Source organism: Ochotona princeps, chromosome 13, assembly GCF_030435755.1.
Source record: "Ochotona princeps isolate mOchPri1 chromosome 13, mOchPri1.hap1, whole genome shotgun sequence".
In the NCBI taxonomy this organism is placed as follows: domain Eukaryota; kingdom Metazoa; phylum Chordata; class Mammalia; order Lagomorpha; family Ochotonidae; genus Ochotona; species Ochotona princeps.
The window spans coordinates 53,355,778-53,373,195 of record NC_080844.1 but is presented as its reverse complement, the minus strand read 5'-3'; the positions used below and the strand labels follow the sequence as shown (position 1 = coordinate 53,373,195).

Here is a 17,418-nt window from a genome sequence, read left to right as displayed (position 1 = left end):
TGCCCTACCAGCTGGGGCGCTTCAGGAAAATCTCCTCCAGCCTGGGAGGGTGTGTATTCACACACCTGACGGCCCCAAGTGCAGAGCCCCAGGAGCCCTACTGGTTGGGTGAGTTGTTCAGGAGATGCTAGGCACACAAAGCAGCAACGCCCTCAACTATGAGCCTCCCAAAAAGTGGCCCTATCTAGCTTCATCGTTACTGCCTGAGAGCCCTGGAAGGTTCTGGATGCCCTCTCTCCACCCTAGGATGAATGGTGGAAAAAAGGAAGTCACCCTGAGGAGGTATGCTGGGGAAAGCTCAGCCTGGGCTGCAAATATTTCAGACCCCGTTTCCTGTGTCTTACAAACTTAGTTCCCCTGAAAGTTCCCCCAGAGCCCTAAGTTCTCCCTTGAGTCTCACTCAGCTCCAATGTGTGTTAGCAGTGGCCTTGGAAAGCTAGGCAGCCTTGCAAAGGCTAAGGCTTTCCTCATCTGTAAAATGAGAATTATGCTACCTCCCAATTAGCTATTGTAGCCTAGTGGGTATTTGCGAGGAGTTAACACAGAGCACTTAGCATTGTGCTGGCACACAGTAAATGTGCAGTGAAAGCAGGCCATTGTCACTATTGCCTTGGAAAACAGAGAAGGCATTGCACTTGGCCAGCAGCCCTCTTGGGAACAGGTTATCAGACTCCCAGGAGGCAGCTAGGATTGTTTATTAGTTTCTGTTCCTCTCTCATTGGAACTGGGATGGGGAACTGGAACTGGAGACCATACAGGCTTCACCATGGAGGCCCCAAGCACATGGCTTGACTCCTGGCATGTTTTAGAAATTATCTGTTACAAAGAGAAAGAAGGTGTAGGCAACCTGAAGAGTCCTGGGACCCAAGAACTATGGTAGCAATGGTGGGGGCACAGTGGGGGTAAGGGGCAGATAACACATGCATGGCATACAGTAGTTCTAGGTTCTATAGAAATCAAAAACAAAGACCACTCGCAGCTCCCAATTGCCTGCCAAGGTGGGACCAGGCCAGCCCTTCACTGTAACACAATAGCCTACCTAGCCCCAAAGTGTCTTTCTTGGACTATCCTTGCTAAATAGCAAGAAGATACAGAGTGGACTATTTCAAATAGTAGGTAATCCAAACCCCCTTTTATTGGTTTTCCTTTGAATTTCCCAATCTCCTTCTCCCTGAGGACAGTGTGTTTATCTTTCTAAAATTGCTGTGTTTAAATTTCCACCACAGACACTGGAGTCGCATACTAGAAGGATGGGGCCAAGGGCAGGCGGAGTGGGACTGGGTGCATGGTGAGGACACTGGTGTGGGTGGACAGTCCCTCCATGTGCAGGAAGACTTGTCTAGAAGGAACAGAGAGTGGAATGTGTTTATTTGCAAGGCTGCTTACATGGTATTTGGTTTCCTAAACTCAGGCTGCTTTTTTTTCCCCCTTAAATTCAGGTCTGTAGAAATTACAAAAAAAAAAAAAAAAAAACAAAACAAATGATTTTCAACACTGCATTGCAGGGAGAGAGCAGAAAGGGAAGTACTTCTTTTGGAAACTGAGGACACATTTGTCTTCTGTCTGCCATCATGAGAGCCACAGACATCAAACCCATGTCAAATGCCATCCCCCGCTGATGGGGTCCACCATAGGCATCTCTAAAACCTGCCTGTGCAACAGGGGAACCCTTCCAGGAGAGCAGGGGTAACACCTCCAGGGGCTGGCACAGTGGCTAACACAGGGCAGGCACGTGCTCCTTCAGTCTGCCCAATAAATGAACGAACAAATCTAGGCAGAACGAATGGCGCAAAACAAAATGCCACATGTTGCAATGGAATAGCCACAAGGCCTCTTAAAGGCCTCCTTTTCTAGTCTGATCTTTTTTTAAGGATTCTGTTTATATGTAGTTGCTGGAGACATATTGCTCCAAGCACGGGTCACTTGAACTTTCAAAATCCTTCACAAGCAAGGGGCCCAGCAGAGTTTTCCTCCTGAGGTGAGGCGGCAAAGGAGCCTCCAGCTGGGAGAGTTGGGGGAGGCGGGTAGCAAATGCCCCACAGAGATGGAGTCAGCTGTTGACAGCTTTGACACCTCTAGCCAGGCCACTCGGGGACAATGATATCAAATGACAACTGCTTCTCTGAAGTTCAGCAGAAGGGCCCAAGAGCAGGTGTCTATCCCTGGAGAACTGAAGTCTCTCTCTGGCTCACTGTCTATCCCTGGTGTGAGCCAGAAACTCCACCTGTACCCCCAGAGAGACCTCCCATACACCTACACCACACCCACAAATTCCTCCCCTTGGTGAAGGCCCGGGGTTCTGGGGTAGCCATCACCTTCAGGTTCCTCCACCCACTTACTTCCTCCAGCCTCAAAAAAGAAAAAAAGTAAAAGGGAAATATTTTTCTAAGCATGACAAATTCAAATTAGCTTCATTTTGAAAGCCTACCCAGCATGTTGCAATGGCCTCTACAATAACTGGACACACCCTGGGATCAGTAAACCAGGCTGCAACACTGCTGACTTGATGAGCACCTGACCTGTACAACAAAGGCCCCGTTTAGGTCCTGTAAGAGGGAGCTGCCCAGAAAGAGCTGGCTGTGCCTCTGCTTTGTCACGCTGGGCAAGCCACTGTCAGTCTCTGAACCATGCCTTCCGTGTCTGTACAGTGAGGGCGCCCGACGCTGGCAGATGACACCTGCTGAAGGTGAAAGAAGGGATGGAGAAGGGAAAAGGCACTTCCGACAACAGGCTCCCATCGTCCTCCCTGGATTTGGGCCTGCTGAAAACAGCTGGCTTCAATTCTACAAGAAAATTCCCATTTCTGGCTGGGTTGTTGCTTTTTAACTTCTCCCCCAAACCCCTCCCCCCCTTTTTTTTAAATTCAGAAGCCACAAAACCACTACTCACCTCTCTAGAATGGGTCATTTGGAAGCCAGAGCTGGCTGGGGTTAGGTATGTCAGCCTGACAGACTCATGGTATCTAAGCGAAGACCATGCTAGGGCAAACATGTGCTGCTCTTCTAGAAACCCAGTTTAAATCAATATTTATCCAACTGTATTTATAGAAAGTGGTGGGGGGGAGGGGAGAGGTGGGGAAACAGGGGGATCTAAAACAGAACGAGCCACAATGACTGATGCAAATCTTTGTGGCCAATGCGCTGCTGCAGGGCCAGGCTTTTTTTTTTTTTTTTTTTAAAGGCAAAAGACCAGGCTTTTGATGAACTTGCTGTTGGCCCCAGTACCATGGCAACAGCCCCAAGTCCTCTAATATGCGCAGAGGACAGACTTGGAAAAGGCAGCAGGAGTGGGGGTTGGTGTTTCCTAGGAGCCCTAAACTTGAGTTAGGGCCAGGAGGGTTGAACAACTCTGAAAAACAAAACAAAACCATCTCTGGTTGGTTCATCTGTCTCCAACCTCACTTCCAAGTTTCTTCTGCACAAGTTGTGTGCAGGAAGAGCTCCTTGTGGGCAATCAAGCCAGGGTTTCGATTCCCAGCTCTACTTCAGGTTGCTGGGTGACCTTGAGCCAGTCATTGCACCTGTCTGGACTTCATTCCTTGGCTGTAAAATGATTGCACGTGTATACAGTGGAGGGTGCAAGACTCTGGCATCAGAGGCGCGGGTGGGAAATACAGCTCTGCCTCTTGCCAACCTTGTGAGCTCTGTGAGAGTTACCACCGTCCCAGCTTCTCAGTTACCCCGTCCGTCTAGCGGGAGTAGTAAAAATGGCTTCCAGCTCAGGATTGATGTGAAGATGGGAGGAGATGGTAACGCCTGTGTATCCCTACTCCTGGTATACAGGCAGTAGGAACTGATATGCAATCAGCACTCACTGCTACATGCCGGCACCCTCTTCATTGCTTCTAGTTTTACCTTCAAGACTTTGCCCTGTCCCCTCCTGCTCCCCTCCCCCAGATAAAAATCCCTGTTTCTGGGGGTGCTAAAGGGAGGATGTTTTCACCAGGGACAAAAGTTCGGCCATTAGTCAATACAGGCCCTCTTCTCCCCTACCCAGGCCAGCCATGCACTATTCAGCTTCTGTAAAACCCCAAGAACATGTCCCTTGCTTCCCTTCACCAGTCCCCTGGCCCTCAAGGCAAGCCACAATGATGGCCTCAGAGTCTCCTCCTGGCATCTGATCAGTGAGCAGAGATCACATTTAAAACAGAACAATTTTTAAAAAAAAGGTTTTATGTGGGAAACGCGATTTAAGTTGCAGAGGAAATAGGAGCCGGACTTCAGAATGTTCTTCACACAACCCCACTACAAACAAACATCCCCCTCCACCCCCCGGCACTGCAGCCCGCACAATGTGGAGTGGGTGGATAGCAACTACACACGGTCCTGCTCGAGGCACACTTGTAGGATGATGGCTCCCATGCAGAAACGTGACTCCCTTGAGCCGCGGCGGCCATCGCGGCCATCAAAGCCTTCCCTTTCAGCGTGACTTGCTCCAGTCCCTCACATGCTAAGCCAGTAGCTTCTTAGTTCTCCAGGCCACAGCCGTAGACAGAAAGCAGCTTCTCTCTGAGCCTGACCTGCTATCTCCTTGAAGGCCCTGGTCCCACTGCCCAAGGTCCTCCAGGTTATCAGAAAATCGGCCATGTGTCACTCTGGCTTCCAAAAGTAATCACTGTGCCATAGCCAATAAATGACAAATCCACTCCATCGAGAAATTTCTATTAACCATCTACTGGATGCAAGGGGTGGACACGATGTTTATAATCTCCCGGTGTGGATCAAGCCAACACACAGCGAGCCAGGAGGGACTGGCCTGGGACTGATTAGCCAAGCTCAGAGAAGTCACCACTCACCGAGCACCTATCATATTTCAGGTGGTTGAAATGTTTCAATGCAACGCTTCATTTAATTATTCAGCAATGATGTGAGGATGGTGCTAAAATTATATCCCCTTTACAGAAAAAAAAAAACAACACAAAAAAAAAGGAACCTCAGAGAAGCTAGGTAAGCTGGTCCAGGGTCACAAGACCAGTAAGCAGCCGAGCAGAAATCTGGAGCCCTGCCTACTCCATGTGACTGCAAAGCTTCCATTCTCTCAGCGACTCTGACTTCAGAAATACAGGCAAGTGGGTTCCAAGAGCCAGAGAAAGCTCGGTGGAGGCAGTGGGCACCAACCCAGGTCCTGGAGGGAGCAGAGTACAGATAAGCCCAGGGGAGGAAGAGAATGAGGGCGCGCTGGAGAGCCAGAGGAGTGAAGTGAAGCAGAGAGGCCTGACTGTAGTTCCCTGGTGCACCTGCCCATGGGAGCGCAGGTCTCATGCGTGGCTCAGAAGGGATGAAGTCAGGCATTCAGGATGGAGCTAAACGATTCCATGCCACAGCAGCTTCCTCCAGCAAGAGGAAGAGGCTGCTGCTTGGCCTGCGCAAGCCCCCAGGAGAAGAGGCCGCCCCCAAACCCAGGTGAGCTGCTGGAGAGCCAGCTCCACTCCCACACAGTCCTTCCTCCTAAGCTTGGGTGCTGCCTCCAGAGCCACCTTCCGCAGATCATGCCTGTCTCAATCTCTCTCTCCCCGCCTTCCTCTCCCCCCCACCAGCCAGCTTAAACACAGACATCCCTCAGTGAATCTCCTGTCCCTTTCAATTTCGACCTTTTCCAAAACGGGGACCAAGCTTTTTCCAGCGATGACGTCAGTCAGCATTGCTATGCAATTGCTACGTGGAGCCCCTCTCCACACGCGTGCAGGTGATGATCTCCGAGGTTGCCTACAGTTTCAAGGGTGTGTGACAACAGGGTCACAGCTTCCTCACTGGTATTTCTAGAGGCCTCCTACAGGGAATCATTCCACTGGGAATTTCCCGGGAAAGTCCATGCCTTGCACATGGTGGAATGCCAGCCCTGGGTGGCTTGACATGAACTCCTTGCTTCCTTCCCCCCCTCCGGAAAACTCACCCCATCTACTGGAAATAATTTAGCCCTGTGACCACAACTTGGTGAACACTCCTAGCACGGAAACCTCAGCGGGCAGGGAGTAGCAGTTTTGGCTACAACGGAAAACAAGGCGAGCTCTTGCCAAGTAAGCACTTTGCACAAAACATCAAAAACGGAACGAGTGACTGTTCACCATAGCTTCTCGGGAAGGTCTCCCAGAACCCGAAATGGAGAATCGGGACCCGACACTTGTCTCTGGGGAGAACAGCGTCCCTTTAAGAAGAGACTGAACCAGCTGGCTACATGGCAGCTCCCAGACTTGGCAGGGCTCGCCCCCTGGTCCCGCCCCCTCGCCTCCGGCCCCAGCAACGCGTGACGTCAGCGAGAACCGAAGCTACCCATTGGCTGAACGGCTCAGCTAGGTCAAGTCCAGTCGGAGGAAAGAAGTTTGTCTCCATGTGGAAACCATGTGTCTCTAGCTGGGAGGGGGAGGAGGAGGAGGCGGAGAAACTGAGATCAAGCGATTACGGGGGGAACTCGGAGAAATGAAGGCGGGGAGGTTGTGCACCTGAGCCGGCCAGCTATGCCCTTTGCAGGAGTGACCTAAAAAATTAATAAATAAAAAGACTTGCACAACCAAACCCGAGACCACCTCCTGTTTCCCCCGCTCCCCCAGGAAAGAAACCTCATCATCATCTTGAAGAAGCTAGGATCCTTGCCTTCCCCCAAAAGCCCGAGACCTGGGTAACGCTCGAGCCCTATCGGAACGCCCAGGTACCCCTCCCTCCCCGAGCGGCAGAATGATGTAAGCGTTTGGGAAAGCAGAGCTCGGGAGCAAAACAAGCCCCGCGCGCGCCGAGCGACCCGCAGTGCCCGAGCCCGGCGCACGCACGACCCGCCCCCCGACTCGCGATATTGCTGTGCACACGCGGACCGCCGTGACGCGCGGGCATTGTGTGCAGCGAGCAGACAACAACGGCCAGCGCCGCCAGCGCCGGGAAGCGCCCCCAGTGAAAGCAGGCGCAGGGCCCGCCGATTTTCACCCGGGAGACCCGGACCGGGCGAGCGGGGTGGGTGGGCAAGAAAGCGGGAAGGCATGAGCGGGCCCCCATGGGCCGAGCCCCTGCTCGCAGGGCCCGGAGGATGGGCACGCAGAGTTTGCTAAGGGGTCAACCCCCAGCTGCCTGAACTGTTGGGGAGGGGGTTTGGGCCTTGAGCCGACTCTCCAGACGAGCCGTGCCTGGCGCGGCGACCCACGCTCCCGGGGAAATCTGGGGGCCTTGGGCATCACGTCATGTAGAGCCAAACGTCGGCGGCGAAAAGAGGCTTAAAGAAAAAAAAAAGCAAAATGAAAACAAAACAACACACACACACACACACACACAAACACTCCCGTGGGGAGCCGGCCGGACGAGGCGGGCTGCTGGGCCGGGGGCCGATCACCCACACGAAGTTGACTTTGGGGCGTGGAGGCTTCCGAGCTCGTCTCTAGGGCCGGTGGGTTTGCAGCGCGACCCTCTTGGCGAGAGGGGACAGGAGGAAGCCCTTTGGTTTCGCCAGCCTCTCGCGCCCCACTCCCCGCCCCGCGCGGCGCGCCCGGCTCTCTGCTTACGTGACTAGTGGCCACGCCGGAGCCCCGGCAAGGGGTAAACAAGGAGGTGGCGGCGGCCAGGGCGGCGGGGGGTGGGGCGGAGAGGTCTCCGATTGTCTGCGGGTCCCTGGCTGGGGTGGGAGGGGGCGGGGGACACGGGACGCCGAGGAAGCTCCAGTCGCCTCCTTCATATACCTCCTGGTGTGGGGGTGGGGGGTCAAGTTGGCCACACGCTGCCAAGGTGCCCTCTTGGGTGCACCCCCAGGCAGAGCCGGCGCCACTGGGCAGACTCGGGAGACCCGGGGGCGAAGAGGGGGGTGGCTAAAGAAATCGCGCCCCTCCCCCCTGCAACAAAAGCAAACACAGCAAACAAAACCACGTCTTCATCCAGCTCCCCACCAGTTCGCGCTTTGGAAAAACTACCCTCCAGGCCAGAGCACACCCAGCTTCCCACCCCCACTCCCCCCTCCCCCGGTAAATAATCGCACAGCGATTCGTCTACACAGCTTGCAATGTGTCTTTCTCGCAGCCCAGGCACTCCGGGAAAACAGGCGAGAAGAGAAAGAAAAGAACGCCCCCCCCCCAGCTCCCCACGCCAAGCCTCGTTTTGCTCTGAACAGCGCCGGCACAGACGCGCGGCGACACTGGCGGCTTTAATCGTGAAGGCCCCGGGTGTGGGTCAGCAAAGGCGTTTTTGTGCTTCAGCGTTGCTGTTGTTGTTGTGGGGAGACGATACCTGACACGTTGCAGTCGCATCTCTCTACCCCCACTCCCACCTCCCGTCCCACGGATCTTCCCACTGGCTCGGATACACGGACCGCCGTGGTTTCCTTCGATCTGTCGCTCTGTCTGCCTGGCCCCTTCCCCTCGCTCACATCTATTATTCCATGGATGGTGCCAGAGACGCTGCACACGCGTGCCCCGGTTAGGGCGCTAGGGCGCCTGCCCGGGGAGGGCTGGGGGACCCCGCTGGCAAGGGCCAAAGGAAACAAATACAGAAAGGAAGCCAGGCCGGGGTGGGGCTCCCAGCGCTGCCCCCCTCCCTACATTGCTTTGCAACCTGAAGGCGAGGAGGCGGATGGAGGGGGGGGGGGGGGCGAACCGGGAAGGCGTTTGCCTTCCTAGCCCTGCGCCCTCACTCGGGAGCCGTCTCCAGGAAAATAAAGAAAACGCACACAACTGCCCCACACCTTCTTCGCCAACTATTGTTTCTGCGAGATCCCAAAGTTTCCTTTTCGCGGCGTCCCCCTCGCCAAGTTTCCCGGGCGCAGGACGGGAGGGTCCAGGGCAAGCTGCTGGCGCTACCGGGTCCCGTGGCCTGTTTCTTAGGGACGGGGGGGGGGGGAGGAGGGACGATGGCACCCCAACACGAAGGGAGAGCAGAGGGCCTGGGGTCGCGATGGCCGGAGCCCAGTCCTGTTGCAGGAAGGCAGGAAGGCAGGAAGGCAAGAAGTAGGCAGGAGGGAGAGGGCAGCCCGCGCCCACGCCGGAGAGGCTGTGCCGCGGGTTGTTATTGTTGTGGTGCGCGCCTGTGTGTTTTCTTTCTGGAACCCCGAGCTCTGCCTACCGTGTCTAACTTTCGGCTTCTAATCCTTATCCCACCCGGGAACAAGCCAGAGCAAAACAACACTTGTCTGCACGAAGAGGCTCCCAGAAAAACAAAAACAGAAAAAAAAAAAATAGGGAAGAAAGGCACCCTCGGAGAGCTGGGCTCCGGACTCAGTTGTCAGCAAACAGCACGGCCCACCGCGCGAGACGGACACACGGACGCCCCGCAGGCCCCGCTGCCCGCGCTCGTCTTTGTTACATCTCCGGCAGCTCTGGGCGTGCGTGCGTGTCCTTCCCCCGGTGTCATCGGCTGCACCGCCGAGGGCTGCGCGCGCGCGCGTGTGAGTGTGTGTGTGTGTGTGTGTGTGTATGTGTTGGGGACGGGGGCGCGGGCCGAGCCCAAGTCGGAGAGAGAGGAGTCGGGCGCCGTGGAGGAGCCAGGGGGGGTCCCCAAACTTACTTTTGTTTTCTTTCTCGATCTGCTCCAGGTAGCTGGCGGCCTCGAGCAGGATCTGCACGTTCTGCAGGAAAGTGTTGATGTGCTTCTCCATCGAGTTCTCGCTGGTGTTGAAAATGTCCGAGAAGGGGCACCTGGGCCTGCCCCCCGCGGGGTCCTCAGGCTGGACCGGGGATTGGGGCGCGGCCGCGGCGGGGGCCAGCCCCGCGCCCTCGCCGCGCGCCTCCTTGCGCGGCCGCCCGCGTTTGCCCATGGAGGAGCCGGGGGTCTGCTGAGCTCGTCCTCTTCGGGGCAGGAGGAGTGGCCGGGCCCGAGCTGCAGGCCCCTAGGGAGACCCGGCAGGCTAGGAGCGGAGGAGGCGTCGGAGAGAGGAGCCGGCCCGACTTCCCGAGGAGGTTGGTGGCGTGCAGTTGTGTGTGCGCGCGAGTGTGCGTGTGTGTCGGTCTCGCTGTGGGTCTGTGTGTATGGGAGATTGAATGAACCTACAGGACGGACGGAGGCGCTCTGGCGCTGGGTCCTAGCGCGAGCCTGTCGCCGGCGGAGAGGCCACAACAGAAGGTGGAGACCTGCGCGGCCTGCCTGGCCCCGCCTCGCCCCCGATCGCGCACGCAGCGCGGAGTGCACCTGCAGAGAGAAACAAACTCCGGAGGTAGTTGTTTTCTTTACAGAAAAGAAAAAACAAAACAAAACAACAACGAAAAAACCAAGAGCCACCCTACCTCTAAAGCAGTCCCTGATAATGGTGACTGCTATCACTTTTTTTTTTTAATAAAAAAGCAACCCAAATGGGAAGAATTGAACCATCACATGTAACCTGATGCTCGTCGTTTGCAACACACACATACAGTCCTCCACGTCACACTCACGTTTATTCATTGCACACCTATATACACTCCTTCACACACAGTCCCCACAGCATTTCCTCCACACACCACACGCAATTATAGCATCCACGCACACCTACACACTCCACAATACACTCCACACACTCCTTCACTTGCACACTCAACTACAATACATTCCCACACACCTTTCTTCATACACAGTCCCCCACAATACACTCCTGTATACACTGTGTACACTCCACACACACCTACATAGGCAACCACTCCTGCGCTTTTTCTACACACACACTTCCTTACCCGCTCCTACACTCTCACAATGTGGCATGCACATTCCTGCAAAGCTCTCCTACACACACACACACACACACACACACACACACCTGTGTGTGCCTCCACACAGTCTAGTGAAACCCAGAGGCTGCCCAAGGCCTGGTTACAGATGGATTCAATCCTTCTTCCTCCTTCACATGCGTTTTTTTTTGCCAGGAAGGGGGAGAAGGCATAAACAGCTCTCTCCACACTCCTCCCGGCCCTGGTCCAGCTGTGTAAAGCTCACTCCAGGGTGTCCTGCACCTGGCCGCCTTTGATTTGACAGGGAGGCGGGAACTGTGGCCCTGGAACCACCTCCCCTCCCTTCCAGCTGAATTCCTGCTTTTGGCTCTGAAGCCGCGGGATGTGCTGCGGAGGGGGTGGGGATGGGGGTGACAGCTGAGGGCTGCTCTGCAGTGCCTTAGCCAAGAGTTCAGACCCCAGCTCTGCCATATACAGACCTGGTGACCTCTGTGACCTCGGGCTAGCTCCTTAACCTGTTGGGGGTCTAAGTTTTGCCCCTCCCCGAAATCTCTGATGGCAGGTTGTGTGGGTTGTATTTGCACTCAGCAGGATCGGGCCCTTAGGAATACAGTTCCTTCCAGCCCGCACCCTTTGATAGATGTGACTGTCATCCAAGGGAGGAGCGGGGCACAGTGTCTGCACCTCTCTGGAAAACATCTCCACAACAAGCCCATTGCCACCCAGGAGACCTCCTCCAGGGGACCATGTACAGGGCAGACTCAGCGAGTGGTGCCCCCTGGAGGTGTGCAGTGGTCAGCCGGCCCAGAGGCAGCCACCAAGACTCCCACTGGAAATGGGCTTTGCTGCAGTGAGAGAAAGTACACTTCTTAATACAATGTTGTCTTACAACACATACATAGGGCCTTCCAGAAAGCTCCTGTGGACTTTAAAATCTGTAATAGCCTGTTGCTGGTGTAACAGAATAAAAATTGGCATTTTAAAGCCAATGTATTCACATTTGGGGCTACAACATACTAGTACACATACTCTTTGCTCACTTTCCATCTTGTGACAGATTCGGCATGGTTGAGTTCCACTTGTGTATGCCAATTTGGCCAGGGTAAAGTAGAAGCTTCTAGAAGCCATGAGATACGAGTTCATCTTCCATTAACAAAACAATGGCTGACCCTTTGCTTCTGTCAGAACCACAACCTTGAGTCGTTCATGTTCAAATGTCTGCCAGGAAAGTGTAGTCTATGTAGCTAGCTTCATCCAATGCCATTTTGCAAAACCTGTCACTTCCTGACCCAAAGGAAAGATGATAAACAACAAACCCAGAGAAAATCTTGGTTTCTCTTTAATTCCTCTGTGAGAAGTGGGATGGGTCCCATGCAGGATGCTTCAACACACGTGTGTGCATGCAACATGCCCAAACACAATGCCAGGGCAGAGCAGCCGTGCTTGGTAATTATTTATTTATCCTTATTCCATCGCTCATAGGTCTGTGAGCTACAGAGCCCAGTGGGAATCTTCAAGCTGGGCCACGGACCCGACCAAAGCCAAAGTAAACAACGGCCTGAAGAAAATCTACAAAAAAAGTGCTGATTTGCACTATTTCCACAGTTGGCCACAGCTTCCACCGCCATTCCCATGGAAAACACCCCGGCTGGTGCCAAGCCAGGTCTTCCCCCCTTTGTGGGGGCATTATTTTTTCTTATTATGTGAGTTCTTAGCCCCAGACAATGGCACCACGAGAGACACAGAGGAGGCAGGAGAACTGCCGTTTTGTTCCACGATGTCTGTGCTGTTGTGCCCCAGAGTGGTGAGGTCGTCCAGTGGCATGCACTCATGTTGGTACCATACATGTGGAACCACCAGTGCGCCCAGCTGAATCCCAAAGCCTCTTCCTTATGTATTTTTCAGAGCCCATCGAGTGTTCAATCATATTAACATCGCATTGCTCTCTCCCTTCTCTCTCTCCAACCCCCAATTAGCAGATTTCTCTAATAGAGTTGGCCCCAACAGAAAGAATGATGTTAGGGGGCTTATACCACAGGACAGGCATCCAGGATGCCGGATTACAAGCCCCATCCCATTCCCAATGAGCTTTGCTTCCCAGGAGGAGCCATTCAGACCCTCTACAGACATCCTTCTCTTTTCCCTTCCTCCCCAGCTTTGATTCCAGAAGTAAACAGGCTTCTTTGGAAACTGCAGGGACCAGGTAGGGGAGCACACAGTTAACCCCCTAAGCAGGTGTGAACTCTGAGAGAGAAAAAGCAAAAATGCCCAGTGAGGTCAGCTGCCTGCTCCCGGTGGGCCTCAGCTGCCTGGCAAGACCATTCAGGCCTGGCCCTTGGTTTCCCAACCTTCTGCATGTCCCATCGGCCTGTTTGGTAATATTTTTCCACTGGCCTTGTTTGCATATTAAAGAAAGATTGTTCTTCCTTTTATTTACCTCTCTCTCCCCCCAGACATTCTATATGCTCACATCAAAGGAGTTGTTTTGCCTATAATTATGTCTTTATGTACACACAGGCTGGTTAATTACTGAGAAGGCAATAGAAAGGTCGCCACGGAGACCGGCCCATCTTCGCTTTCGGATGGGATGTTCTTCTTGCCGTCACGGGTCGTTTGGGCCTTCTGGCTCCCGAGCCCTGCCCTTCCTCCCTCATCCATTCTTTCCTTCCTATCACTCCAACTCTCAGCTTTTCCTTGCATCTTGCCGGAGTGTCTCAGATAGCCCTGTCCCTTGTGTTGTCACTCGGGACACATCCATCCCCCACCCCACTACCGGGCTCTCCTAGCCATGCTGGTCCTAAATGCCTTCCTCTTTGCAAAGGAAGCAGGCATCTACGTGCTACAGAGCAGGCTCCCTGACCCTTCTCTCTGCAGGTCTTAATCCAGCCTTCAGCTGTTAGAAAGGAGGGAGAGTGGGTTAGAGACTGCACCATAGAAGCAGAGTGGCTGCTACAGAGAGAGCTAGACGGTTCTGCTTGTCCCATTTGCTGAAAAGTGCTGACAAGGCCTCCTCCTATCACTCCCCCACTCCCTCACCTCCACCCACACACTCCCCAGTGGGTGTAGTCATGGGCAGGGGATACACAACCCCCATCAGTCAGTGGAGCTCCTTGGAGCCACCCGCTCCCAGGATATTATTGCCGCTCTCCTGGATTGGGCCCACTGGACCGCTGAGTCCGGGGAGGGGGGGCCCTTCCTGGGACTGCCCGTACTTATTCAGTAGACCATAAACCCATCAAGGGTAGAGGGCATGCCTCTCTCCCCTGGCACCTCCAGCCCCTGGCATGCCACATGACACATGCCTGACACAAAGTACCTGGGTGGAGCTTCAGAGCTGACCCTTTAAGGCTGCCTTGCTCCAATGTGGCGAGAAGAAGCATCTGATGTTGTCTGAAGAAAAAGAAAAAAGATTCCTGCATCACTAACATTAAAATTTAAATATCTAAATGCTTTTATGTGGATAAAGCCAAGAACCGATTGAGTCCCATGGCCGAGGTTCCCTTACCAAAAAGTATGGCTCGGTCGCCTTTCCCCTGCCCTTGCTGCTGGTGACCGAGCTGATGGGGACACAGGACTCCTCCATAGTAAAATGCCTCGGATGGAGAATATCAAAAGTTCCCTAGGTGACTGAAGTATGATTCCTCCTAGGGACATTTGGCATGGAAGATGGGAGACATGCTGAGGGAAGCCGTTTCCTCTGATGAGACCCTGGGCACCAGGGGCTGACAGGGCAAAGCGGCTGGTTGCCGACAGAGGGTCTGCTTGCGAGTCATTGCTGGCTGAACTGCTTGTTCACGGCCACTGAGCCTCCCAGAGTCTCAGGACTGTCACCTGCTGAGTGGGAAGAGTGATGTTTGCCCTGCTTCAGGGACATGAGAAAGGACTTTGGAACCTTGAACGTCTTGTTTCAGGTAGTGTTGTGTCAAGAGCTCCGGCAGATTTTCAGGTAAGACAAGGACAAATGACCGCCAAGATGGGACCAAGAGTTCCAAGACCAGTTTGGGGCCAACTCTTCCACTGCACTCCTGTGGGATATTTTTGAAAAATAATCTTATCACCTGGAGCAATAGGGCTCTTGCCCACCAACAGGAGGTTCCACTGGCACAGATGTTTGGTGTCTTCTCCATGCCAAATACTTCCTTTGATTCACCTCAGGTCAGCGTGACCCTGTCTGCTGGAGCTGTCAGGCCAGCATGGTACCCATACTGGGCTGGCAGAAATCTAGCCAAAAACAGAAGAATTTTACCAGGTTTATTAGGTCATTCAATCTGTATTATCTCTGGGAAAAGCCTACATCATATTGGAGCTTTCTTGAAAAGCCAAAAAAAAGGGGGGGGTTTCTTTAAGAAGTTCTGGGGGTCCAGGATGACCATTAATAAACAATAAACGGCCAGACAGATCAATCTACAAAGCAGTACTTGCCCCCCGCCCCCAAATTGGAAGATGTGAGAGTAATTCCAAACTTCCTGCCAAGTCAGATCCCGGAAGGTGGTACGACCGCTCCCAGGAGTGGGTCCTGCCAGCCATGTGCAAGACCTGCACTGAGCTCCTAGCTTCTGCCATTGCAGCCATTTGGGGAAGGAATCAGAACACACAAACTCTCTTCTCATTTCCTTTCTTTTTCATGTCTCTCTCTCTTTCTCATTCCTTTGGATATAAAGGCACAAAACTATGAAATCCAGGCATAGTATTTATAATAAAACACACTTTCCAGGAACTTCTTGATGATTCCTCAGAAGCAAAATTGGCTGCTTCTAGTTCCTGACCTCCTGCCTGGAGCCCTGCCCACCACACCTGATCTCCTCACCTACGCCACTTGCTTTCTGTTTCTCTTTCTCTCTGCCTCCCCTGCAAGCCATCCCTCTCGCTTTCCTGCCCCAGTGTGCAGCTCCCACTGGGGAAGCAGCTGCTCACTCAAGAGACAGCAGCTAGGCGAGCACCTCCCTGGCGTCCACCTCCATTTGTTCCACTAGAAGACGCAGAATCTCCCACGTGCCCACCTGCGGGAGCTTGATCTCTTACCAAAGTATGCACATGCAGGTATAGGCAGATGCCCCCAAAGATGGGCTCAAGAACTTCTGTGTTTTTCAACAAAGAAATGTAAACTCCAAGTTAGGGCCACAGTCCAGGGTCTCACGTAGCAGACAGGGTTGAGGGATGTGCTGCTACAGGGCTCGTGAAATCATTTGGCTGGGTCCCGCCAAGGCACCTGCACTTGGAACTTGGAAGTCGGTAAGTCTGGAGCAGGCTAATTTTTTTCTTTTTCTTTTTCAAATACAGTTATTTAATTTTATTGTAAAGGCAGATATACACAGGGAAGGAGAGGCAGAGAAAGCACTTCCATCTGCTGGCTCACTCCCTAAATGGCTATAATAGCCAGAGCTGAGTCAGTCCGAAGCCAGGAGCCAGGAGCTTCTTCTGGGTCTCCAATGCAGGTACATAGCCCCAAGGCTCTAGGCTACCTTCTACTGCTTTCCTAGTTGCATTAGCAGGGAACTGAATGGGAAATGGAGCATTTGGGACATGAACTGGCACCCATATAGGATCCTGGCACTTGAAGGGAGAGGATTAGCCAATTGAGTCATTGCACTGGGTTCCCTAGTAGGCTAATTTCTAAGCTGATGATTTTGTGTGGCCCCCAAATGATGTTTGTTTTTTTTTTTTTTTTAAGATTTTATTGTTATTAGAAAGCCGGATATATAGAGAGGAGGAGAGACAGAGAGGAAGATCTTCCATCCGATGTTTCACTCCCCAGGTGAGCTGCAACGGGCCAGTATGCGCCGATCCGATGCCGGGACCAGGAACCTCTTCTGGGTCTCCCACGCGGGTGCAGGGTCCCAATGCATTGGGCTGTCCTCGACTGCTTTCCCAGGCCACAAGCAGGGAGCTGGATGGGAAGTGGAGCAGCTGGGATTAGAACCGGCGCCCATATGGGATCCCGGGGCTTTCAAGGCGAGGACTTTAGCCGCTAGGCCACGCCGCCGGGCCCACCAAATGATGTTATGCAAAACCAAATGGCCCTTGGCAGAAACCCAACTCTACATCGCTGCCTGGTACAGCATAGGAACAATCCAGAAAGAGTGAGGAAGCCTCATTCGTGTTTCCTTTGTCTCTCCTGTTGTTTATGTAGGAAATTAGTACTTGTTTGGACACAACGGACTGCTTAATGTTTCCAAGTAGTAAGATATATCAAGTTTTGTATCAGAGTTGTTCTTGCTTTCTAAAGTTTCGTATGTCATTCTAATGAACAAAAAGTCCAAAGATTTTGCAGAAACATGTGTGCCTTGCCAGAGAGTCACGTCAAAACAACTGTCTGAAATTATAACCTACCTGGAGAAGACAGAAACATAATCAGAGGCTGTTTCCGTATAACTACACCCTAAAAACAGCCATCCCAGACAGGCAGGCACAGGAGAATAACACGTTGGCAAACAGTTGCAAGGATTCACTGTAGACTTTTGATACTTAATTGCATCATTGTTAAAGTAGAATTGAATAGAAAATCCTGAACACAGAGGCTGGGGTTAGGAAGGTCTCCATTTCTTGGTTCCCTTTCCATTCTTGGGAGAGCTGAGCTCTGTCATATCTTATACTGACCTGATGCAAAGGGAATGTTTTCTTGTTCATTTTCATCTCACATGCTTGTGACTGGAACACTTTGCTGTGCATTATGAATACATGGAATGGCCCAGGACTGGCTTAGACATACTGTAACTAGGAGTTAGCACTCATACAAGGCTTCAGGTATTCCAGGATCGATTTCATTTCCTCCTCATAATCACTCCAAGAGCTATGAGATATCATCTCACACACAC

At 53.0% G+C, this 17,418-nt stretch overlaps 1 protein-coding gene across 1 annotated transcript in view; it reads right to left on the bottom strand.

Moving 5' to 3' along the window:
* The window catches only part of MXI1 (MAX interactor 1, dimerization protein), a 71,355-nt gene extending 61,427 nt beyond the window's left edge, over positions 1-9,928 (bottom strand). The window contains exon 1 of the mRNA XM_004579858.2: positions 9,471-9,928. Coding sequence (XP_004579915.2) covers positions 9,471-9,720 — 250 coding nt within the window. The 5' untranslated portion in view covers positions 9,721-9,928. The remainder of the gene's footprint in view (positions 1-9,470) is intronic.
* Positions 9,929-17,418: the final 7,490 nt, after the last annotated feature.